The 26,420-nt window shown below is 44.5% G+C and overlaps 1 protein-coding gene across 2 annotated transcripts in view; it reads left to right on the top strand.

Moving 5' to 3' along the window:
• The window catches only part of LOC115093777 (3-hydroxyisobutyryl-CoA hydrolase, mitochondrial-like), a 295,490-nt gene that overhangs the window by 16,383 nt on the left and 252,687 nt on the right, over positions 1-26,420 (top strand). Inside the window, exon 3 of one of the 2 annotated variants that reach the window (XM_029606024.1) lies at positions 24,333-24,473. In XM_029606024.1, the coding sequence (XP_029461884.1) occupies positions 24,333-24,473 (141 nt within the window). Of the gene's footprint in view, positions 1-24,328; positions 24,474-26,420 lie in introns of both variants that reach the window. The other variant, XM_029606023.1, reaches the window with a different exon arrangement.

Genomic DNA, 26,420 nt, shown 5'->3' with positions numbered 1-26,420 from the left:
AAATTCTTGGATCAAGTGTAGTAACTGTACTAGCGAAGCCACTGGATCAAGAAAGAGAATCAGTAGATCATCTGCAAAAGCCGCATACTTAAAGTTGAACATAGCTAATTATATCCCTGAAGGACAACCTTTGCGGTTTCCCAAAACAGAATGGGTTCCCCCTTTATGTTGGACATTATGTCGCTCAAATTCCTTTCCAGCGAGATAGCAAATATTTTGCAAATGCTTTGTCTTGCACAAGCCAGTGTTGCATTTAATCTCCCCCCGTATTCGACACCCCCCCCCCCTCCCCCCCCCCAAAGACACAGGAAACCAGGCAGTGATCAGAGACAACCAGGGATTCAATCTGCACCCCAATTACCTGAGAAAATAATTATTTGGAGATTAACACATATTCTAACCGGGACTTGGAATCACTGGCACGGGCATAGTGGGTAAATCTTTTCACACCGCGATGTAACACCCTCCAGGTGTCTATCAGTCATAAAGTACTGCACAAAAAAGGAATACCTTTGGACTCTGCCAATGTGCGATGTCCCCTCATGGGTTGTCTATTCAGAGATGGGTCCACCACACAATTAAAATCCTCACAAAGGATCACGGGAGCACTCTTTAGGGCAAGAACTCAAGCAATAATTTCCGTGAAGAATGTATGATCATACTGATTAGGACCATAGATTGAACCTATAATCATTGGTTTCCCAAACAGCAAGTCCCGTACAATAACATGACTGCCATTAGAGTCAATAAGTGAGGACTGCAACTGAAAAGAGACAGACTTGTGAATCAAAATGGCACCTCCCGCCCTGGACTATGGGAAGTACCAGAGGCAGCGAAAATCTGATTAATACCTTGATTTTTAAATTTAAGATTTTCTGAGGGAGACACATGGGTTTCTTGTAAGAACATCATTGCACCCCGTATTCTCACTTTACTGGGGTACCCAATCCTGCTACGTTCCAAGTAAGAAATTTAATCAAACTCCCCATTAAGGGCATAGGATGAGTTATATGTAGCACACTCTTTCCATGAAAAGACAGAGAAAGGACTCTTCCCAACGGAATTCTGTTCCCAGAAATGTCCTGAAAAGTAGACATCCTTAAATGCAAGGAACATTGAGCACATTTTCCATATCCTCTATTACCCAGATACTCTTGACTGTGAAACTCCTCCCCTCCACAAAAAAAATTAAACCTTTTGCATATTCTCTCATCAGAGAGTGCGAGGTCCTTCATGCACTCGGGAGCCTTCCCTCCAATATTCAAATAATGTAATATAGAGAGACCAAGAGGGGAAGAACAGTCAACTTAAACCCTCCCACTTACACAGATTTTATAAAAGATAATGTAACTGTGTACAGTAGCAGTCTTAGTAGTTCCTGTAAAGGAGGAAGCATGAAGTGTAACACAACAACAAAGATGTCATAAAACTATGGTGAACCAATTGTTCAAACTGGCGGCACAGTCTGCAAATTGCCAACCGGTCCAAACAAAGCAGGGTAAACTGGCCCCACAGTGGATGAAGTCAGCCAGGTTTAAGGATGTTGGGCAGGACTGATGTTTCCGGCACATCAGCAAATGCAGTTAAGTCAACAGACCTGACTGGATTTCTGATAAGGCCCTCCGCGGCTGGGAAGCAGACATAGACTATCCCGCTTAAAAGAGCTGGAAGAGTCAGTCCCGCTGGAAACCGAGGCCAGGTTCCACATCCAACCCCGCAAATGTGAAAGAGACACTCGCGGCCCAGACGCAGTTCAGCAAAATCATTGCTGCAGCTCCTCAGCTGTTCGCCGCAGCAAAAGAGGCCAGCAAGTCCTTTAGCCCCTGCATGGATTCACACCAGTGGATCTCCTGCTCAGACCAGATCTTCAGCTTGGCAGGATATATTAAAGCGAATCGCACTTACTTCACAAGTTCTGCACAGATCAGCCCAAGTTCTCGGCACAGGAGCAAGACGCACACCGAGAAGTCTTGAAAGATGAATAAACTGTGGCCTTCATAGGTGAGCTTCTTGCGCTTGTGATATGCTTGCAGGATGCGCACTTTACTAACTGAACTTATTCCATTATTAACTAGTTGCTCAGACTTTGCCGTAATCATGGTAATTAATATCCCTACCTCATAAGGGCAATTCATTAATGCTCTAAGCACATTGTTCTTGGCATATATGTTCTCTCTATTTATATCCCCTGCTTCTTTTCTATGCTCCAAGTTGTATTACTCCTTGTTTTATGTAACTGCATTCCTTAGCCTTTCTTTTGTTTAATGTTTTATTACTACCATTATTATTATTTATTATTATTATTATTATTATTAGGATCAATGTTATTTTTTACCTTTCTTTCCCTATCCACTTGTTAATTGTAAACCGACATGATGCGATTTTATCGCGAATGCCGGTATAGAAAAACTTAAAATAAATAAAATAAATGTGCAAAATTTAAAATCTACGCAAGGACTATTCTCGGTCTGGACTTGTCCACCAAAATAGGCCCCACTCTATTATTCTCAGGCTATTAATGAGATCGAGTAACAAACAAAGAACTGTGCAGTTAAGATGTATTAGGCAAATACTCAATTCATACGAACATCATAAGTATTACTTATGATGTTCGTATGAATTGAGTATTAATGAGATCGGCCAAGTCTAATTCCATGGGCAGCCATTTTCCAGGATCTCCAGAAGCTTATTAGAGATAGTATAGGCAAATCTACAAACTGCAGGTTTAGACTGGGAGCGGTTCTCTAGATATTTGATCTTATCTTTGTCAGCTTTGACCAATTTTTCAAGCTTTTCCACTTTAGCGGTTAGGGCCAACATGTCATCTTCCACAAGGCCAACCCTGCCTTCTATGGTTTCCAAGCCGACGGAGTTTTTAATGTCTGCAATCGGTGAAGAAAGGTCATCGAACCGTGGCGCTAAGGCAGTCACTACTGTGGAGGTAAGATCAATCTATGACAACTGCAGTAAGCCCTCCTGTGAAAGCAGGTTCTGACACGGTGGCCATCTTCCCCTCCTTCCTGCTAGGCCTCTCCTTCTCTATTTTTTTGTCAAACGAGTGGTCATAATCTCCGTGACGTATCCCTCACTGCTCCAAAAAATGAAGCGTAATCCCACCGCAAAGTTATATCAATTAAAAAGGAGAGGGTGAGATCCAGGTGTTATTGGATCCTGAGAGAAGGCACCCAGAGCCTCAGGAAATGTCTTCCCTGTCTCACTGCATCACATGACCTGTTCTTTCACTTATTAATAGCAGTTTCAGTATTACTTTTCTATCTGTATCAAACAGATTTTTAATCCTAAATAGGACCTTCGTTTTCAGTTTTTGTTATTTTTCCTGGGAATTTCAATGTTATAAACAAAAAAATCAGTGGAAAAATGACTTTGCTAGAACACACAGGAGTAAAATCGGTGGAAAGGTTCATTTTTCCATAGTTTTATTTTGGTTTTTTTTGTTAGAACTTTAAATTAAAAAAAAAAAACCAAATAAAAAACCTGAAAACTAAAGTCCCTAATCATATGCAAATTAGTAACCACTGAAAAAGTTGCCATGGAAGAAACCAGGTAATGAGAATTGGGCTTAAAGGGACAAGGACATGAAATCTACATAACCCCTGTCACCATCCTCACTTTTTAGCTCAGCTTCTATTTAAGTACAATAAAGTTATTATGTATACTAATATTTATTAAACGCATATGTCTTGACTCTGACACACAGCTCCTTGTGGTCAGTTGGCTCACACATGGAAATCTAATTTAAGCTGGCTAGTATTTAGGTGACCCTGGGGAGTAGATTTCCAGTGACAACAATGTAAGATCTTTTTCTTCAGTTGTTAGAGCACTGCCCTGCCCTTATCCCCTCCCTGTTCTTCCACTGTCCGTGCTCTATTTCCACCTCTTTCTCACTTCCCTTGCTTTCCCTTTCCTTCCTTTTCCTCCTCTCCCTTACCTTATTGGCGTCTTCTGGGAGCAAGCAGTACAGGAGTGGGCTACTCCCAGCCCAGACAAGCCAGTTGCTCTCTGCAGCAAGTTTCCTCTTTTCAGCAGAGCACTTCTGGTTTTTCTCTGTGAGCATTGTTTCTCTGTCTCAGGTCCACATGAACCAGCTCCAAGTGGCAAAGCATTAACTTCTTTCAGCCTGTGCAGGCTTGCTCATCACTAGTCATTGCTTTTGCTGGGGAACTGCTTCTTCACCGCTTCATGTCTGTGATGAGGGCTTGCAAGCACTCAACACGCACATATAAGTGTGTACGTTATAAAATGGCCACATCCCTGAGCGTGGGTTGACGAATGTGCGCACATGTGCGCCCCGCACGTTGCTTTGAAAGTTACCGTCTTATTGTTTCATGCTTCCTTTTTTTCTCTTTTGGGTTTATTTTTGCCTTGCTGTTTTGCTTTTTTGTTGTTGAATTGTTGCCCATTTTACTGCACCCGTTGGCACACACACTTGCACCCCATCCATCCCAGACAGGCCTCCGTTCTCACACACACGCACTCTCGCACCATCCATCCCAGGCAGGCTCCCATTCACACACATGCATGCACACCAGGCAGTTAAGGTCCTTGGGTCATTCCTCTTCTGCTGCTGCAGCCAGCCTGTTCCTTCTTTCTGGAGAGCAGCCGTTCTGCAGCTCCTCTTCCTGTGCTGGCCCTGAGGTAATTCAATGCTCACGAGATGAGAATACAGGAAGAGCTAGCACTGCAGGGCTAGCATAGGAAGAGGAGCTGCCAGATTGGCTTCCTCTGCTGTGGCCTCCTGCTTCTTCTGCTGCTGTTGGGATCCTGTCCACTAGTGGCACCACGGGCCTACGCTGCTTCTGCTGCTGGTGGGATCGGGACTACTGGCAGTACCACGGGCCTCTGCTTCTTCAGCTGCCAGTAGGATCTGTTCCACTGGCGGCACCATAGGCCTCCACTTCTTCAGCCACTGGTGGGATGGGTCCACTGGCAGCAGCACGAGCCTCTCCCTGCTCCCGATGCCATCCTACCAGGTGTGCAGCCCTGTGCACTTGCACGATTTGCACACGCAGTGGCGCTGGGCCTGCTTCTGACAGGCCTTAATGCCAAATCCATAACTTCCTACCCTCTAGCAAGCATGCATTAAACTAAATTGCTTACAGTAAACTGCCTGGCACCAATTTCTGATTGCCCTGAATGTAGTGCTACAACTTATTGCTATACAGAGATGATTGTTTATTTATTTGAAATTTACCTGTTTTGTTGATTAAGTTAGTCATTGTTGTTTTCTCGTCAGTATCTTATTTGCAACTATTTCTATTTGTAGATGTAGTTGTTTTGAAGATGAGGCAGTATTGTAACTTTAAGCATCAATGTTTTTAAATTATTACTGTTTTTTTTTTAATATTAGCTTGGTCCTTATTGTACACTTTTTTTCTGTTGATCTCCGATTGTATGCTGCTATTCTAATATGTTGCATCCTGCCTCGGTTGAATTATTTATTAAAAAAGTCAGGTAATCGAAATAATAAAAAAATAAACATAAGATTTGAATATCTTTATTTGCTGAGGTAGTCAATATCTTTCTGCCAGATACCCACATTTAGGGATTTAGAAATGTGACAGGCCCTTCATCAATACATTTTTTTATTTAGGTAATTTGAACCCCTTTAGTTAATAAACACCAGGATCTAGCTTATATAAAATAACTTTAAATAATACAGATAGCAGTTGGACCAAAGTTATCAATTTCTCTGTTGACAAGTAGGGCTGAATTAGCCATGATGTGGGTGGCGTCATTTCTCTAAGCTCATAAAGCTTTTGTTCTATTGAGCATGTGTGGGAATTCACACACTGGTGTTGCTTCATGAGCCCTCTCATTCTTTATTTGTCTGAGCACTAGCATAGATGTGTACCTTATTTCTCTAAAATTATTAAAATCTTTTTTCTTCAGCAGTTCCCCAAACATTTAAAAAAAAAAAAAAAGACAATTTTTTGTTCATGATGTCTGGCAAGAAAAAGCCTACAGTGAACAACTTTAAAGACTGTACAGTATATGCAGTAGAAACCCTATTGCCCACAGGGCTACAGGCTCCTAAATTTCCTTAACTCTGCCTAAACTCTACCCAAACTCCTCCCCTCTTCCTAATTTGAGTTTCCAAATCGCAATGCAGCCCATCGCAATTTGATGAATGACCCTGAAAGTTTGTTACTGCTGCTTTGGACCGAACCATGATCAGGCCAGTTGTTGTACCGTTGTGGCCAAATGTCCCTATGTTCCCAGAAGATGAAGGCCTGGAAAATGGAGGAACTGCCTGAGTCTGTCAGAAGTCACAGTCGATCCTGTTCCCCATGTGCAAACCTTGCCTGCCTCCCGAGGTATGGAGTGGGCAGAAGCTCCTCCAAAATATCTCCCTTTTCGGCAGAGTAAGCCAAGGATTTTGGAGTTGTGTAAAGCATTAAAGCCTAGAAATATGTTGAAGAAAAAATGCCACTCAGTGGAGATGCTGGTGCAGCCAGCACCAACCCCCCCCCCCCCCCCCCATTATCGACACAATCAATACACGTGATACACCATTTTCTGCTGCATCAACCCCTCAAAGCATGGAGCCGGGTCAACACACAGAATTCCCATGGATACCCAATGTTGTTGAACTGCAAGTCTTCAATGCATTTAACGCATCGAGGCTTGGAACACAAAATGCATCAAGCCTCGACACCATCGGAAATAGACTGCTCACATCATGCAGCAGTTCGGACTACACCCAGATTTTTGTCAGGGCACTTGCCCCCACCAATTTTCAAAGTCTTCCTGTTAAACTTCGTTAGCAGTCCCAATTAAAGTGGTGTTTGCAGTAGCTGAAAAAAATGCAGGATGAATGATGGTAATTTTTTTTAAATTTTTTTTTAAATCTGGCATAAATTTTATTTATTTATTTATTTTTAATTTTTTTATATACCGAAGTTCTTGTAAGAACTACAAATCACTCCGGTTTACATAAAACGATGAAATGCCCTTTGAATTTGAATTTGATGCACTTGGTTTCTGCTGCAGGAAACAATTAGTACTAAACCTGAAATATTAGGACTCAAGTAAGAGCTCTGAATCAAAAATAATGCCGAGCTTTGAACCTTAACTAGACCAATAATGGGACCTTCCCCTGCAAGATCAAAGATGGACTAGGGAGGGGAAGCTATCCCTCTCTTAACCTCAGATCATCAGTATTTTTAGGGTTTAAGTTCAACATTTATTTTATTTAAAACATTTCTTACCCCGCCTTCCTATGTTCAGAGGCGGGGTACATCATATATCCTTAATCGTACATAATGATGACAACATGGACTGATCAATCTAAGAAAAGTAGATTTGACTCTAGAATCATTGAAATTTATTTTGTCAGGAAGGTTCCAATTTGTGACACTAGGGATAAATCATCAGGTTCCCATGCATGTGATGTGGAATACTGCAGGACTCGATGCTTTCCCCATTACTATTCAATATTTACTCCAGCTTCAAGTAACAACATTGATAAGTTTGGGATTAGATGTTGTTTTTTGCTGACGACACCCAGATTCTGTCCCTTTAGGTCAGAATTGCGTAAAGGCTTTGAAACCTTGAATCAATTTGTTATGTGTTTATAGTGGTGTGGATGTAAGCAAATATATCATGGGTTAATGGTGTTAAAAGCTGCACTGAGATCCAATAGCACAGGAAGGAAGTCAGTTTCTTTCATCTGGCTCTAAGCGTAATGCACCTCTGTTGCAAGAAGCACTATCTCCATACTATGAAATGTTCTAAATTCATATTGATAGGGATTAAGGAAAAGACAAAATCCTGTAGCTTTTTCAGTACTGGATGAGGATTTCTCTGCGAGGGTAGGATCCAAAAATGTTTTTTCACCTAGCAGTTCTTCCTGTTTCTTTGTATTTGCAAATCAGACAGAACTAGAGCTGGGATTTGGTGCCATAATCAGTCATTCACAATTACCCACGGATTTTTTTCTCCCTATTTTACATTTCCTTCCAATTTTAGTTCCATCACTGCAGTGAGTGTCCTGGTTTGAGGCCATGCACCAGGGCTCCTTTCAGAACCCTATAATGGTAGGCCCTGAATCCTGCCACTAGATGGCAGCCTTAGGCAATCATTGTTGCCATAAAGTGCTACTCCTCTCCCATTTGCTTACCCTGAATTTTTTTCCTGAAAATATTATAGCCCAGTCATGGGACTCATTGAACCAAATTTCTGTGATGACTAACAATGTTCTAGATCTGCCTTCACCCTTAAGTATTGCAAATCTGGAATTTTATTTCTAGACTGTGAGCATTTGTACTCATAGCTTTCCTGATATTCTCTTTCTTTTTCTGTCTCTGCATATTCTTATACCTACCTCCTTTTCTCCTTTAGAGGTAGCCCTGTGATAGACACACTTATGAATTTTCAGTAAAATATTGAAAACTGACCTACAGTAGTCATAAGACACTGTCGAGATTATTTGCCAGTCTTGTGATGTGCCTAAAATGCAGCAATACTTGCAAAATCGTTTAGGTAATTCAATTAGCAATTACTTTAAATGTAAACATTTTATATTCCACTATACATGGCTGAGATAGCTACATCAAAGTGGGTTATAACAAAAAGGCAAATGTATTCCTTAGAGCAAAATCTAGAATATCACAAACATAGATAAATATATAGATATATCAGTAAAGACATCATCAAATAATTTGGACTAAAATGCATTCACGTCAACAGTTAACAACCTATCTCCATTCCCCACCAGCCTCTCCCAATTTATTTATTTATTTCAAAGTTTTTATATACTGCACTGTGGGTAGGAGTCTATCCGTCTAGGCATTTTATAAGAAAAAGACATACACAATATTATAACTTACATCATTTAAAATACATCACATTTACATTAAGATACTGAGTCGTGCTAGCAGTTTTAGAGTTCAGAGAAATTAGTTCGTTATTGTAAATTGTATGCACGTGTGAAAAGTGAGGTTTTTAACATTTTCTTAAATTCTCTACGATTTTGCTGTTAGTCGAATATAATCTGGGAGTGAGTTCCATAACGTCGGACCTGCAACTGAAAAAAGCTTGTTTTCGGGTTAGTGCTAAGCTGACAGATTTTATTGAAGGAATTTCCAGGGTACATTTATCTAAGGAGCGGAGCTGTCTGGTGGGCCTGTATATTCTCAGTAATGAACATAGCCAGATGGAGGTTGGCGTTATATAATAAATTGTGAATTATGGACAAAATTTTATGTCATACGATACGATATCGGAAGCCAGTGTAATTGTTGTAATGTAGGTATAATATGGTCTCTGCGTGATACATTACATAACATTCGAGCTGTCGCGTTTTGCACAAGTTGTAGTGGTTGTATTGTCGATTGGGGTAGACCAAGATATAGTGGTCTACCCCAAATTGGGGTCTACCATAAATAGCCCCAAGGAGGGATTCTTAATCTACATTTACTGGCTGGTTGATTTGACTGAAAAGCCAAGTTTTCAAAGATTTATGAAATATCAGATAATCTGACATGTTCCTCAATGTTTGTGGGTGAGCATTCCAGAAACCTTGGGCAACGCCTGGAAAAACAATACACCCTGGTTCTAGCCTTAGTTTGTCTTACACGATCAGTGGGCTGATGCAATATTATACACGAAAAACATGCATCCAAATGGGCGCCCGTTTTTTTCAACGCGTGCACATCCACCTCTCCTGGGTGCCCGTTGTAGTGTTCAAATGAAACTGAAATGAAAAGGCGAGGTGTTCAAAAAAAGAGCGCCCGAAGTGCCCCCCCATTTTATTGCATCTGACGTCCATACTGCATCACGCGTGCGCCATCTGGATGCGCATACATATTCTGTTAAATGGAATATGGGGAATGTTTATTTGAAAAATTATATTTTGAAATGGAATTGTGCATCTTCAACTTGACATCATGATATGAGCTCATAATCCTGCCCGCAGGGTGTATAAATCACTGCTTTAGTCAAACTGTCCCTTTTGTGCTCAGTTCAGATTGGATCTGAGCTCTGTACAGACTGGTGTGGACTGGTGCCCTGGCATTTGGATTATTCATCATTGCAGGAAGATAGACATTGCTTCATTTTCACATTTAAGACATATTTGCTTTGTCCTTGATTGTTTTCCTTAAGTATACAACTTGTTCATTGTGTTTATTTTATATTATCTATGTTTCTTGCATTTATACATTTTCAAATTCCACTACTTTTAATAGCCTTTTCTTCCACAATAAGGACTGATGGCTGTGGGTGAATGAATGCCGACGAATGGAGTCGGACTTGGGCGTCTGTTCTGGGCCTGCCCAGGACGCCCAAGCCCTGGACGCTGACAAAAGGAGGCGGTCTTGGGTGTCCGCTATGAGAGTTGTCAGGGGCCTGTAAATGGAAGCACAACTTATGGGCGTCTTTCCATAAAATATTGGTTTTCCCATCTGTTCATACTATCCATGTGGCCTGTTACTTTGGCTTTCCATTAACTGCATGTTTTCCTATCTGTCCGTGTTATACAAGTATCAGGTTAATATGATCGTTTGTTGGAAGTTATATTAACATTGATTAGTGTGTAGTAAGTTTCCACATGTTATCTTGAATCGTGTTTGCAAAGGTATGCTATGTTTTTTATTTTCATTCATAGTTCCGACGAGCAAAGACTGTCCTTGTCATGACCAACATGGGAGACTGGGAAAGAATAGAAAAGCGAAAGTTGGCTCAGCTGGAGAGGGAGACTGGAGAGCAGGAAGAGCAGGCAGGCCCCAGTGATAGCCAAGCGCCCCCAAAGCGAGTACGTGATGTGCGCTCTCAGAGGCAGAGAAAGGAACTCCTGTGCTGGTGCCATCTGAGAGAACTACGAAGTGCTCTTCAGATTGAAGGGTTGCTCAGCCACAAACGAAAGGATTGCACTTGATGTCAGCCTCCTGGCAGTCAAGACAAGAGATGTTAAATAAATTCAGCACCGCTGGTGTGTTACACACCGGGAGGTTAAAGAGAATGCCACAAAAAATCGAGGTGTCAGTGCAACAGGACTAGGGATGGTCCAGCATGCCCTCTTGTTTTGACCCTCATAGAGGAGCTCATCATGTGCAATCTACGCCCTGAAGTGGTGGATGGGGTACATACCCCATACGGGTGCGACAAAGGCCATTGAAAAGGCTACTGTGTTTGCATTTGATGTTTCTCTTTTGGGCCTTGGGTGGTTAACAGTTGAACTAAATAATGACCTGAAACGTGTTTCTCAGAGGACAAGCAAGATTGTAGTCCTCACACATGGGTGACATCATCAGATAGAGCTTGATACGGAAAACTGCCCAGCATGCCCTATACCACACTTCTTCAGTCTTTTTTTTTTTTCGCAGAGCTGTGAGCCTTGCAGTTTGATTGAACTCTAAAAGGTTTGGCTCTTTGCCTTGTGGAAAACTTAGATTTTGTGGTTTTTCATTGTCTCTTTCCTTCGGTCCGTCACCAGGTCCCTTTTGGTGCCCCCAGTTAGGGTTTTCGGCGTTTGGGTAAGTTTCTTTTCTCAGTCGCCTCCCCCCCCCCCCCCCCCACTGTGGTGGCGGTGCCCATCTTCCATCCACACCCGCTGCAATCATTCTCTGTTTTTTCCCTGTCATGGCTGCTGATGCTCCCAGTGCCTGAGGACCATGTTGATCACTGATCCTCATGAGATTTGCATCCTTTGCCTGCGGCATCGCATGACATGTGGGGCTGCTGCTTGTGCACCCAGATGACCCTGAAAGGACGTCTGCTTCAACTCAACAAGATGGACAACCTCTTTGGGTCGAAGAAGTCTGAGCTGGTGGCATTGGCATCGGATGACTCGGAACCTCATTGATGGACACCCCGCCATTGAAATTGGCAGGACTTTTGGTTCCGTCGAGATTGCCGATGGATAGGGACACTGGAGACTGACCGTTGTCTATCTCCTCTGGGCTAAGGATGTCTGGTTCATCGTCCTCGACCTTGGCACTTGGGAAGACCGGGCCGAGCATCATGGGAAGACCAAGAAACATCGTCACACGCTTCCCATCGCATGCACGGTTGCGGCATGGGATGCACCGGCCACAGTTGCCCCTGAATAGATCCTGTGGCGCAGAGTGTCCAACCTCCATTGATGGCAAGGGTCCACGACGGTCTCCAACAGTCCTGGTGCCAGTCACCAATTCCTCCTTGCAGTTCCAAGGAAGATCCAGCCATCCCTCCTTCCTTCCAGTCTATGTTGGCATTGGCAATGTTTTGAGGAGGAGCTGGAGCATCAAGTCCAGCTAGCTGTGGTGCGGGGGACTCTATAAGACTTCAATCCCATGGCACCAGAACTGGTGCTGCCCATACTTTACTGCGTCTGGAGAAGCTCAGTGTGCTCATCAATGCTTTACTGACCCAGCAGGCATTGGTTTCCGGGGGGGGGCACACCGAGGCCTCCCCCTACCGATTAAAGTGGTTGAAACCGGTTCCTCCGAAGTTGAAGCTCCTCTGAGGCAGATGGAGACACCAAGGCCTGTACTGTCCAGTTCCATTGGTGCCTGCACCTCTAGATGTTGGCTGAGCACCTAAGGCCCCATCACCTATGGTATACAGTGAGGATGAAGGTCCTTATGACCCCTGCGGGGATGATCAGACTGAATCCTCCGACGAGGATGTGGATGGTCTCCCATCAGGCCCTTCTCCTTCAGAGGAGCGAAGGAAGTCTCCGCCTGAGCTCTTAACCTTTACAGGGTTTGTCAGGGTGATGGCGGAGGCCATCCCATTCCAACTTTTGACTCAAGAAGACGCCAGGCACAAAATGCTTGAGATTCTTCAGTTTGTGGAGCCTCCTAAGGAAATCATGGCAGTCCCGGTACACGAGATCATTATGGAGTTGCTGCTGAGGACTTGGGAACACCCCCTTCACGGTGCCTCCCATGAATAAGAAGGTGGATGGGGTTTACCTTGTCCAAAAGACTGCTGGATTCGATAAGTGTCAGTTGCCCCACGGTGCTGGTCGAATCCATCCTCGAGGGCCAAGTGCTCTCTGACCCACTCCTCTGTGCCCCCGGGGAAGGACCATAGAGTGTTGCTCTTGGAGGAAGGTGTTCCAAGGCGCCATGCTTATTGTCCAGATCGCTGCCTACCAGCTCTATGTGAGCCAATACTCGCAGGACATCGGAAAGCTGGTGCAGGAGGTGACTAGCAGCTGCCTCAACAGCAGCAAAATGCCCTCATGTCGTTGGTGCACAAGGGTTTGGCGTGTGGAGAAAACAAGGTCTGTGTGACCTACGATGTTTATGAAACAGTAATGCAGCGGAGGAAATAGTGCCCTGCAGTCTGGCATGGCTGCGGGCCTCAAATCTCAGACAAGAGGTACAGGATCGGCTCGCTGACGTGCTGGACACTAGAGAGAATTTCTTTGGAGATAGGATGCTGGGCCCAACTCTGGGACCGTCATGAAACCCTTCAACACCTCTCCACCAGCACTCCGAACCCATCATCCTCATCCAGGAGTCTGTAGAGGCCGGAGCCCAGGAAGTTTTTATTTCTCCAAAGGAAGTAGTATCCTTTGCTTCTTTGATCCCTTCCACAGCATCAGAGTTCCTGTGACCATTCCAGGCAGCAGAGAGCTCCCAAGCCCCTCAACCAGCTCCTCAGTCAACTCAGAGGATGGGGTTTTGACTGGGTCGTAGGAAGAGTAAGCCAGTTGCCTGTACCCAGGATGATGGACCCTCCAGTCGGGGGCAGGCTGCAGTTTTTTGTGAACCGGTGCCCAGTCTAATCTCGGACCAGTGGTTTTGTCCATTGTCTACCAGGGGTTCCAATTAAATCTATTGGGTGTGCCACCAAATTGCCCTCCATGCCCATTTTGGTGATCAGTAGCCCATCAGGAGGTGATACAAGCGGAACTCTTCTCCCTCTTAATGGCTAGAGCGGTCGAGTCTGTGCCACCAGGGCAAAGAGGGTGGGGATTCTACTCCAGGTAATTCCTGATTCCAAAGAAAACAGGAGGACTCCATCCTATCCTATACTTGCGGGCCTTGAACAAGTTTCAAAAAAACCCCCAAAAGTTCAAGATGGTTTCCCTGGGCAACTTGATTTCCCCCCCCCCCCTCCCTTTGCAAAAAGGGGACTAGCTATGCTCCCTCGGACCTAAAGGACGCATACACCCATATCGAGATCTTCCCCAGTCACAGGAAGTATCTCCGATTTGTGGTGGGAAACAGCATTTCCAGTATCGGGGGTTGATATTTGGACTTGCGTCTGCCCCACGGGGCTTCACAAAATGCCTGGCCATGGTAGCAGCACACTTCCGCAGACTGGGAATGCATTTTTCCCAGATTTGGATGGTTGGCTTGTCAAGAACACGTCTCAGGCAGTGGCCACCTGATCCATGTACTTGACCATTCGGCTGTTTGTGTCATTAGGGTTTGTTCTCAGCTAAAGTCCCATCTCAGTCCGTCATCTTAAATGGACTTCATTGGAGCCCTGCTAGACACGGCTCAGGCCAGGACTTTTTTGCCATGCCAGAGGGCTGTTGTTCTGGCGACTATTATGACAGAGGTGCAACAGAGCCAGCAGGTATCATCCTGGCACATGTTGAGACTGCTGGGTAACATGGCTGCGATCTTCCATGTTACTCATTAGAATATAAGAACCAAGGGTCCATCAAGCTCAGCAACCTGTTTCCAACAGTTGGCCAATCCAGGCTATAAGTACCTGGCAAGTACCTAAAAAACCAAGTCTATCCCATGCTACTGATACTAGTAATAGCAGTGACTATTTTCTAAGTGAACTTGATTAATAGCAGGGAATGGACTTCTCCAAGAACTTATCCAAACCTTTTTAAACCCAGGTACACTAACTGCACTAACCACATCCCCTGGCAACAAAGTCCAGAGTTTTAATTGTGCGTTGAGTGAAAAAGAACTTTCTCCGATTTAGTTTTAAAGGTACTACGTGCTAACTTCATAGAGCGCCCCCTAGTCCTTCTGTTATCCAAAAGAGTAAATAACCGATTCACATTTACCCATTCTAGACATCTCATGATTTTAAACACCTCTATCATATTCCCCCTCAGCCTTCTTTTCTCCAAGCTGAGCAGTCCTAATCCTCTTTAGTCTTTCCACATAGGGGAACTGTCCATCCCCTTTATCATTTGGTGCCCTTCTCTGCTCTTTCTTCGGTCAGCTATATCCTTTTTGAGATACGGTGACCAGAATTGCACACAGTATTCAAGGTGCGGTCTCACCATGGAACAATACAGAGGCATTATGACATTTTCCGTTTTATTCACCATTCCCTTTCTAATAATTCCTAACATTCTGTTTGCTTTTTTTTACTGCCGCAGCACACTGAGCCGATGATTTCAATGTATTATCCACCATGACGCCTAGATCTCCCTTAGCATGTCTACATATGTGCAGAAGCCGAATGGACCCTGAGGGCACTGTGATGCTAGGGCAGTCAGAGCCTTCAGGATTGCATTCAGGTCACCCAGTCTCTCTGGGTCTCTTTGTCCTAGTGGTGGGTACTCTCCAATCTGGAACGGGGGATTTCCTTTGAGTCTCCCTACTTAAATTGTGCTAACCACAGATGCATCTACATTAACTTGTTCAAGTCCTTTCATGATTTTGTAGACTCTTGTCATATCCCCCCCTCAGTCGTCTTTTCTCCAAGCTAAACAGTCCTAACTTCTTTAGCCTTTCTTCATAGGGCAGCTGTTCCATGCCCCTTATTTTGGTCACCCTTCTCTGCTCTTTCTCCAGTGCAGCTATATCCTTTTTGAGATGCGGTGACCAGAATTGCACACAGTATTCAAGGTGCGATCTCACCATGGAGCAATACAGAGGCATATCCTCTATTTTATTTGCCATTCCTTTCCTAATAATTCCTAACATTGTTTGCTTTTTTTTAAATTTGCTACAGCATGCTGAGCCAATGATTTCAATGCATTATCCATTATGACGCCTAGATCTCTTTCCTGGGTGGTAACTCCTAATATGGAACCTACATTGTGTAACTACAGCATGGTTATTTTTCCCTATATGCATCACCTTGCACTTGCCCACATTAAATTTCATCTGCCATTTGGATGCCAAATCTTCTAGTCTCAGAAGGTCCTCCTGCAATTTATCACAATCCGTTTGTGATTTAACTACTCTGAATAATTTTGTATCATCTGCAAATTTGATTACCTCACTCGTCATATTCCTTTCCAGATCATTTATAAATATATTGAAAAGGACCGGTCCAAGTACAGATCCCTGAGGCACTCCACTGATTACCCTTTTTCACTGAGAAAATTAACCATTTATTTCTAATCTTTTAACCAGTTTGTAATCAAAGTCTCATGAAGGACTTTGCCAAACACTTGCTGAAAATCCAAATACACTACATCTACTTGTTCACCTTTATCCACATGTTTATTAACCCCTTCAAAAAAATGAAGCAGATTTGTGAGACAAGACTTCCCTTGGGTAAATCCATGTTGACTATGTTCCATTAAATCATGTCTTTCTATATGTTCTGTGATTTTGATCTTTAGAATAGTTTTCACTATTTTTCCTGGCACTGAAGTCAGGGTCACCGGTCTGTAGTTTCCCGGATCACCCCTGGAACCCTTTTTACATATTGGGATTACATTGGCCACCCTCCAATTTTCAGGTGCATAGAAACATAGGAATGACAGCAGAAAAGAACCAAATGGTCCACCCAGTCTGCTCAGCAAGCTTATGCCAGATCTGCTTCTCTGTGCAGGTTACCCCCATACTTATCAGATGCTGTCTGAATCCAGTTTCCCTTAACCGTTGCCGTGAAAGCAGAGAGCAATGTTGGCGTTGGAACAAAGTATCAGGCTTACAGGTCGATCCAGTAAGGCCGCGGTAGAAACAGTGCGGTAGTGTCAGGCGCACCCTTCCTCCCCGCACGCACAGTTCTCTTCACTAACTCCCCGATACTCTCCTCTAATCGCATGCAAATGCATGCCGCGGCTTTAAAGCGGTAGGGAAGGGTTATGGCCGCGTAACCCATTTTACTGTATAGGCGCTTAATACAGCGCCTATACAGTACCAGGGTGCGCTGGTACCTGTCATTTCAAATGACATTTGAAATGACAGGTACCAGGAAGTGTAAAAATCAAAATTTTTAAATACCTGTCGGAGGGCCGCGTGGGTCCAGGCGGCTGGCGGGATCTGGGGGGCCGGTGGTCGCGTGTTAAATCTAGGCCGCGGGCGGGTGGGCGCCTGTTCCGGGCGGCGGGGGGTGGACGTGCGTTAGTTTCAGACGGCCGCGTGGGTCCAGGCGGCCGGCGGCGGCGGGAGCCGGGTGGTCGCGTGTTAAATCTAGGCCGCGGGCGGGTGGGTGCCTGTTCCGGGCGGCGGCAGCGGCGGCGGGGGACACGCGTTAGTTCGAGACGGCCGGCGGGTGGTCGCGTGTTAAATCTAGGCCGGGTCCGCAACAGGCGCGCATTCACTGCCGGTGGGGGCTGCCTCTCCCGGCAGTGAATGAATTCATTCATCCAGGCGGAGAAGCCGGTGGTGAAAGCAGCCGGCTCCTCCGCCTGGATGAATGAATTCATTCACTGCCGGTGGGGGCTGCCTTTCCCGGCAGCCCCCACCGGCAGTGAATGAATGCGCGCCTGTGCGACCCCTGCGATTCGGCGCTCAAGGCAGTCACATGCCGTGACGTCACGCCTTGAGCGCCGAATCGCAGGGGTCGCACAGGCGCGCATTCATTCATCCAGGCGGAGGAGCCGGTGGCGAAAGCAGCCGGCTCCTCCGCCTGGATGAATGAATTCATTCACTGCCGGTGGGGCTGCCTCTCCCGGCAGCCCCCACCAGCAGTGAATGAATGCGCGCCTGTGCGACCCCTGCGATTCGGCGCTCAAGGCAGTCACATGCCGTGACGTCACGCCTTGAGCGCCCAATCGCAGGGGTCGCACAGGCGCGCATTCATTCATTCACTGCCGGTGGGGGCTGCCGGGAGAGGCAGCCCCCACCGGCAGTGAATGCGCGCCTGTGCGGACCCGGCCTAGATTTAACACGCGACCGCCCGCCGGCCGTCTCGAACTAACGCGTGTCCCCCCGCCGCCGCCGCTGCCGCCGCCGCCCGGAACAGGCGCCCACCCGCCCGCGGCCTAGATTTAACACGCGACCACCCGGCTCCCGCCGCCTGGACCCACGTCGGCCGCCTGGACCCACGCGGCCTTCCGACAGGTATTTAAAAATTTTTATTTTTTCTTCTGACAGGTTTTATGTGTCCCACATCATTACATTTTCTCGATCATCTCTGTATCGCTTTTTTTTAAAATTGTGTTTTATTGTTTTTGAGTATCTTAAGCGGTGTCGATGGATTTATTACTAGACTCACAGTCCTAACTCCTACTAGGGGGAGGCGGTAAACTAACACGTTACGGCCGCGGCAAAACAGTGCGTTACTAATGAGAGAACCTGAGCGCGCGTTACGGTATCGGAGGGGAATAGCTAATTCCTTCATTATACAGCTAATTCGTTCATTTACATGCCGGGTGCGGGAAGGGTTACGCGTCTGTTTTAAGAAGCACTACGGATGCGCAAAATTGGAGACTGTATCGCTGGTTTGCCTTACGCGTCCGAATTGTGCGCAGCGAGCTCGTTACAGACGAGAAATCTTCAACTGAACTTTACTGGATCGAGCTGTTAGTGATTAAGGGTGGTAAGCGCCGCATCAGTTAGTTACTCCCATGTTTATTTTTTCCCCAAACTGTAAATGTCAGGGCCCTAATTGGTAGCTGACTGAATCCAATTCCCCTTTTCTCACTGTTGTTGAAGCAGAGAGCAATGATGGATTTGTATTAACAATATCAAGGCTTATTTGTTAAGGGTAGCAACTGCCACACCAGAAATTTACCTCCATGCAATCTTTTCTTTATTTCTAGCCTTTAGGGATCCACAGTGTTTATCCTATGCCCCTTTGAATTCCTTGACTGTTTTAATCTTCACCACCTCTTCCAGAAAGGCCTTCCAGCCTTTCCATGAAGAAATATTTCCTGACATTGGTTCTGAGTCGTCCTCCCTGGAGTTTCATTTCATGACCCCTAGTTCTATTGATTTCTTTCCAATGGAAAAGATTTGACGATTGTGCATAATTTAAAACCTTTCAGATATCTGACAGTCTGTATCATATCTCCCCTCACCTCCTTTCTTCCAGGTTGTACATATTCAGATCCTTCAGTCTCTCCTCACAAGTCTTCCAGTGCTGACCCCTTGCCATTTTGGTTGCTCTTCTTTGGATTGCCTCTATCCTGTCTTTATCCTTTGAGATACGAGCACCAATATTGAACACAGTACTCCAGGTGAGGCCCCACCAAGGACCTGTACAAGGGCATTATCACCTCCTTTTTTTTTTCCTTACTGGTTATTCCTCTCTCTGTGCAGCCCAGCATTCTTCTAGCTTTAGTATCGCCTTGTCACATTGCTTCACCATCTTTAGTTCATCTACCTTATAAATGGGCTCTGACCGACGGCCTGCAAATGCGCAGTAGAGAGCAGCTCTACTGTGCATGCGCGGGCGAGCACGTCGGTCAGAGCGGAGTGTGCCCGAAAAAAAAAAATGGCGCTGGGTCCTTAGGAGCAGGAGCGGCGGCGGCGAGGAGCAGGAGCGGGAGGAGCAGCAGTGGCGGCGACGAGCGGGAGGAGCAGTAGCGGCGGCGCACGCGCAAGGGAGGGAGGGACATCCCCCCCGTCTGCCGGTTGTGGATGAGCTAAAAGGGGAGGGGATTGAGAGAGGGGGAGTGAGTGAGGGGAGGGAGGAGAGAGTGAGCTGAGGGGAGGGGGAGAGGGAGGGAGAAGAGGGAGGGAGGGGAGGGGGGAGTGGGAAGGAAATGGACCAAAAATTTTTTTTAAATGTAGCCCGTTGTTACGGCTTGTCATACAATATTACACCATGGTCCCTCTCTCACTCTGTGCGCATTAGTCTTTCACTGCCTATCACATAAAGCTCTTGAATTGCCGCACCTCAGATGCATGACTCTGCATTTTGTGGCATTGAATCCCAGCTGCCAAATCTTCGACCACTCTTCAAGTTTTCTTAAATCACTTTTCATTCTCTCTACTCCTTCAGGCATGTCCTTTCTGTTGCAGTATCATCTGCAAATAGACAAATTTTACATTCTATCCCTTCCGCCAGGTTACTCACAAAGATATTGAACAGAATCTCTGTGGCACTCCATTTAACACTTTTTCTTTCTTCAGAGTAGGTTCCATTTACCATTACATGCTGTCTCCTGTCAGTCAACCATTTTGTAATCCACACCACTACCTTGGCACCCACTCCCAAGCTTCTCTTTTTGTTCATGAGTCTTCTTTGTGGGACCATATCAAAATCTTTACTAAAATCCAAGTAAATCACATCGAGCGCTCTTCTCTGATCCAATTCTCTAGTCACTCAATAAAAAAAATCAATCAGATTTATCTGACAGGACCTTCCCTTGGTGAATACATGCTGCCTTGGGTTGAGGTACAATGGATGATTTTAATGATACCATCTGTTCCAGGTGATTTGGTACTCCATAGTTTGTCAATCTGGCCTACTACATCTTCTAGATTCACGGTGGTGAACATCTGACCTATCACCCTTGAAAACCATTTCCGGAACTGGTATCTCCCCAACATCCTCATTACTAAACACAGAAGCAAAGAATTAATTTAGTCTGTCTGCAATGGCCTTATCTTCCCTAAGAGCCTCTTTAACCCCTTGGTCATCTTAACGGGTCAACTGACTCCCTCACAGGCTTCCTGCTTGGATATATTTTAAAAAGTTTTTGAGTTTTTGCCTCTACGGCCAACTTAATTTCAAATTCTCTCTAAGCCTGCCTTATCAATGTTTTACACTTAACTTGACAATGCTTATGCCTTTTCCTATTTTATTCAGATGGATCCTTCTTCCAGTTTTTGAAGGATTTTGTTTTTTGGCTAAAATAGCCTCTTTCACCTCACCTTTTAACCATGCCGGTAATTGTTTTGCCTTCCTTGCAACTTTCTTAATATGTGGAATACATTTGGTTTCGCTTCTAAGATTGTGTTTTTAAACAATGTCTGCCTGTAGTACACTTTTAACCTTTGCAGCTGCACCTTTCAGTTTTTTTTCTTATAATTTTCCTCATTTTATCAAAGTTTCTCTTTTGAAAGTTTTGTGTTAGAGCTGTAGGTTTATATATTGTCCCCCTTTCAGTCATTAGTTCAAATTTGATCATGTTATGATCACTATTGCCAAGTGGCCCCACCACTCTTTCACCAATCCTGCGTTCCACTAAGAATTACATCTAAAATAGCTCCCTCTCTCCTTGATTCCTGAACCAATTGCTCCGTGAAGCAGTTGTTTATTCCATTCAGGAACTTTGTCTCTAGCATGTCCTGATGTTACATTTACCCAGTCAATATTGGGGTAATTGAAATCTAAAAATATATCAAGGAGAGTCAACACAGTAACCCAATAGGAAAACTGTAAACAAAAAAGGGGAACTGAACTTTAATTCAAAATATTGCCGTCACTATAGGCAATATTTTGAATTAAAGTTCAGTTCCCCTTTTTTGTTTACGGTAATTGAAATCTCCCATTATTACTGCACTGCCAAATTGGTTAGCTTCCCTGATTTCTCTTAGCATTTCTTCATCCATCTAATAATTTTGGCCAGGTGAATGGTAGTATACTCCTATAACTATACTCTTACCCAGCACACATGGGATTCCTTCCCATATAGATTCTGCTGAGCATTTAGTCTCTTGTATGATCTTTATCCTATTGGACTCTATGCCCTCCCGGACATAAAATGCCACAGCCCCACCAAGTTGATCATCCCTATCATTGCGATATAATTTATACCCTGATATAGCACTGTCCCATTGGTTATCCTCCTTCCACCAAGCCTCTGTGATGCCAATTATGTCAGTCTCATCATTTGCTGCTATACACTCTTAACTCTCCCATTTTATTTCTTAGACTTCTGGCATTGGCATACAGACATTTCAATGTGTGTTTTTGGTTTTGTATTAACAACCTGCTTTTCAGTTGATAGGGATAATTTGGAATCCTTTAGTTAAGGTGATTCTTTACTTGTAGGAACATGGACTCATTTTGCTATTATTGGAACCTCTCTTTTGAGATGCCCTAACTCTCCTGTTTCATTAGTATCCTTCAAAGATACCTTCCTCCAAACCATGCACTGCTGAGTGACTGACGGCTTTTCCCCTTCTTCTAGTTTAAAAGCTGTTCTATCTCCTTTTTAAAGGTTAGCGCCAGAAGCCTGGTTCCTCTCTGGTTAAGGTGGAGTCCATCCCTTCGGAAAAGATTCCCCCTTCTCCAAAAGATTCTCCACAAAACTGAATCCCTCTTCCTTGCTCCATTGTCTCATTCACGCATTGAGAATCTGGAGCTCTGCCTGCCTCTGGGGACCTGCACATGGAACAGGGACCATTTCAGATAATGCTACCCTGGAGGTTCTGGATTTCAGCTTTCCATCTAAAATTCTAAATTTGGCTTCCAGAACTTCCCTCCCACATTTTCCTACGACCTTAGTGTTCACATGTCCCATGACAGCCAGCACCATCTAAAATCCTATCTAGGTGACGCATGAGGTCCGCCACCTTCACACCAGGTAGGCAAGTTACTAGGCAGACTTTGTCCACCAGCCACCTAAATATCTTCATTTCTAATAATTGAATCACCAGCTATGACGGTCAGCCTATCCCTTCCCTCCTAGGCATTAGTCCTGGGAGACTCATCCTCGGTGCGAGAGGCCAATGCATCACCGGGAGAGCAGTTCCTTTCTACAGGATCATTTCCTGCTGTACCAGAGTTGCAAAAAAATACTTAGCCCACAGATGTTTCACCAACCCAGAGATGGCATGGTTGCAAGGGGGGGGGGGTCAATATCATTTCACAGGTCCTCATAAAGGGTTAAAATTGCCTGAGAGCTGAGACTGTATCTTCGCAACACTTCAATCTAGGGCAATCCAAGGAGGTTTATCCACGGCCGAATGATACACTGTGTGCAGGATCTGTGGATGGCTGTGGGCTGTACCTAGGAACATAAGAACAGAATTACATAAAACATGGCACATGGCCATCTTAAAACAGTGGCCTATCCAAAGTCACAAGTACCTGGGAAGTACACTAGCATTGGAAAGATCACAAGCTAATATTCTATTTTGATTAGTAGCAGTTTATGGACTTCTCCTCTAGGAACTTATGCAAACCTTTGGTAAACCCTGTTACACGAAACACTTATGCTCTGGGAGTGAATTCCAGAGGTTAATTGAGTGAAAAAACATATTCCTCCGATTTTGTTTTGCTTACCTGTGCCTGTGCATCCGTGTGGTCGGCAGGGCCCTCTTGTCTTCCATCGTTATTGGTTTCCATGAACAATCGCCCTCCATTGTCTGGCAGTCCTTAATCTGGCATGCACATGCAAGAGAAAAGTCAGCAATACAAAGAAGTACAGGGATTCCATGGTTTCAATGGCAGCAAAGCCTTCACCAACCGTCAGCTATCGCTAGCCCTTGTATAATAACACCAGGGATGGGGCTTGTGCAAAATTTCAAATGTTAAAAACTCATTATGGATGCACATTACTGCATGGGGGGCTAATAGCTAATGATGGAATTAAAATGGAATTTAAATACAATTGGCACTACCTTTGGGATGCACTAGTTTGCACGCATGTTATGGACTTGCTAATACCTTTATCGCAAGGGACGCTCATTTCGCACGTCCAAGCACGGGCTAACCGGTGTGCTAGCCTGAGCTCACAATATTGCATCTACCTGCATATCTCTAGCTTACTTCCTTGGCTAGAGCACAGAATCCTACCAGGAATATAATGCTTAATTGTATCTGCTAAATAAGCAGGACTTGAAAGGACAGTGGCAGCCATTGTTAGGGTTTCAATAAAGAGGAAGTTCTTTTTCAACCTGTTAAAATTGGTAAGATAACTTTTTTATTCCTATTTATATTGCACTTTGAGGAGATTTTTACTATTTAAAGGCCTTGGAAACATCTCAGATTAGGCATTCTCTTCATTCCAAATATAAGTAAATTGGGAACAATCCTTATAATCCCCAGGCAGACAAAACAAAAGAGTGGATATAAAGAAAGATTTCAAAACAGTAGTGGTGGCCATAAGTAAAAGTTGCATACCTTTTAGTCCAAAGTATAATGAGAAAAAAAAAGAGAGTAAGACAGAAAGAGGAGACCTTGGAATAAAGCCTGAGGCTGAAACAATAGGGATAAGAAAGAAGCAAGTTGGACAAGCCAGTAGTATTGTTTTCGGTGATAGGTTTGCAGATGCCGGGCTGCATGATTCCAGCCTCATCTGTGCACTGTATTTCTGCTGACAGGGCATGGCCACCCACGGAGGTTCAGAGGCAGAGGTTCTCATGGAAAAGACTGGCTGTGCTGGAGTCATAACCCTGAACAGACCTCAGGCACTAAACGCGTTAAACCTGTCCATGATCCAGCGGATTTATCCACAGCTAAAGGTTAGTTTCATTTTATCCCTGTACATGTTCCCGCAAACAAAAACCTTGTCTGTCATTTCCTTTTTGTAACACAGACTAGATTTCACTATAGAATTAAGTTCCTTTCATCTTGGAAGCAGTTGAATGTCCACTGTATTTTGCTTCGCTTTGAGCTAACAGAAACTCGAAATCATATACTTGATGTAATGGACAAGGGTTGGGTGCCCGCCCAGTCCCTTACTTTAGAAGATGCATAGTGCCTGTGTGTCATTTGAATTTGAAATGGTCAGCCTCTATGAAAGCAACACTAAAGGACCATAAGAGTCTCATTACCTGGTAAAATATTCCAGCAACTGCATATTCCAGTGTTGGTCTCCCCTCCCCCACCTTTCTCATGCCAATACAAATAATCAGGCCAATTAAAAAAAAACAAAAAAAAAAAACAAACCCCGGGAGAGCCGGCGCTCTATGTTAAGCGCCCGCTCCCCAAACACGCGCCCAGGCCACCTCTCCTGGGTGCGTGATTCTGTATTTAAATTAGGACCCGTGCTAATAAGGAGGCGCTAGGGACACTAGGGCATCCCTAGCGCCACCTTATTAGTGGAACCTGATGCTTCCACTAACAGCCAGGGGTTCGGAAAACGGACACCAGCAAAATTGAGCGTCCATTTTCGAACCCGCGACCGGCGGGCAGATTTTTTTTTTTTTTTAATTTTTGGGGCCTCCGACTTAATATTGCTATGATATTCTGTCAGAGGGTGTACAGAAAAGCAGTTTTTTCTGCTTTTCTGTTCACTTACCCGATGCCATCAATGGCTAACGCCTGCCTTTGGGCAGGCGTTACATTCAGTATTTCGGGGAAATAACTATTAGGCTCATCAACATGCATTTGCATGTGATGAGTGCTATTAGTTTCGGGGTGGTTGGCCGCGTGTTTTCCACAAGCTATTACCCCCTTACAAAATAAGGGGTAATAATAGAGTGTCTAATATGTGCGGCCAAATGGGGGCTAAACAGTGCGCACTGTTCTGTATCGGCCTGAATGTATGGCTCACCCTCACACCCTTTTTTTTTTTTCACTGCCTCTTTTTATACAATGATCAATGCCCTTTTCAAGGGTGGAGGGCAGTTTAACCCACATAAATGAGCTTTTAGATTGCTCACCCTATGCGCAGGTAAAAGTACCCGGGTATGTCAGCAACAAGTATTCCTGGGGTGGGGTTTAGATGGGGGAGGCATTTAATGTGGGTAGCTTGCTTTAAAGTACTTGCACAGAAAAAGCAGGAGTAAATACCTGTGGGTAATTTTCATGATACCATAATCAAAGCAAAACTACCTGCGTACTTTTACTTTGATTATTTTGGCAGACTAAGCAGGAAAAATTACCTGTGGGTAGTTTGATTATCTACTCCTATAATAGTAACCCAGTCAATAATCGTATATTCAGATACCGTACTGAGCTCATTTTTCACTGACCCGATGAAGGGAGTATAACTTTGGAAAGCTATTCACAAATGTATTAAGTTAGTCCAGTAACTTGTTGGTTGAACTTTCTACATATCTATGTGGGTCATTATGGCGACTGGGCGCTTTATTTAAAGAAAGTATTGAAATTCAAAATGCTGTGCGCTTTCCCTGCTTCCCCAGTTGCTCCTTGGCTCTTACAAAGTCCAGTCCATGCACAGGCCCTAAGTTTATTGTGCTGTTCCATTGCTGTCCAAGTGCAACTCTGGAAGACCAGAGGAAAAAACACAGTATACCATTTGGATATTTTTTTACCATTTCAGAATATTTCATTTTTTCCCTACAGCTGTATAGCACAATTGAATTTAATTGCCTTTAGCATAAAAATTGTCACCACTTGGCTGGTCCTGCACTCTGGTTAATTAATTTCCCTGCCAGACAGTATTCTTTACATGATGAAGCTGCCAGTGTTGGTTATCTGGAGTACACACTGTCTCAGGATTA

The sequence above is a fragment of the Rhinatrema bivittatum genome, chromosome 6 (genome assembly GCF_901001135.1).
Source record: "Rhinatrema bivittatum chromosome 6, aRhiBiv1.1, whole genome shotgun sequence".
NCBI lineage: Eukaryota > Metazoa > Chordata > Amphibia > Gymnophiona > Rhinatrematidae > Rhinatrema > Rhinatrema bivittatum.
This window is presented reverse-complemented; position numbering and strand designations above follow the sequence as displayed.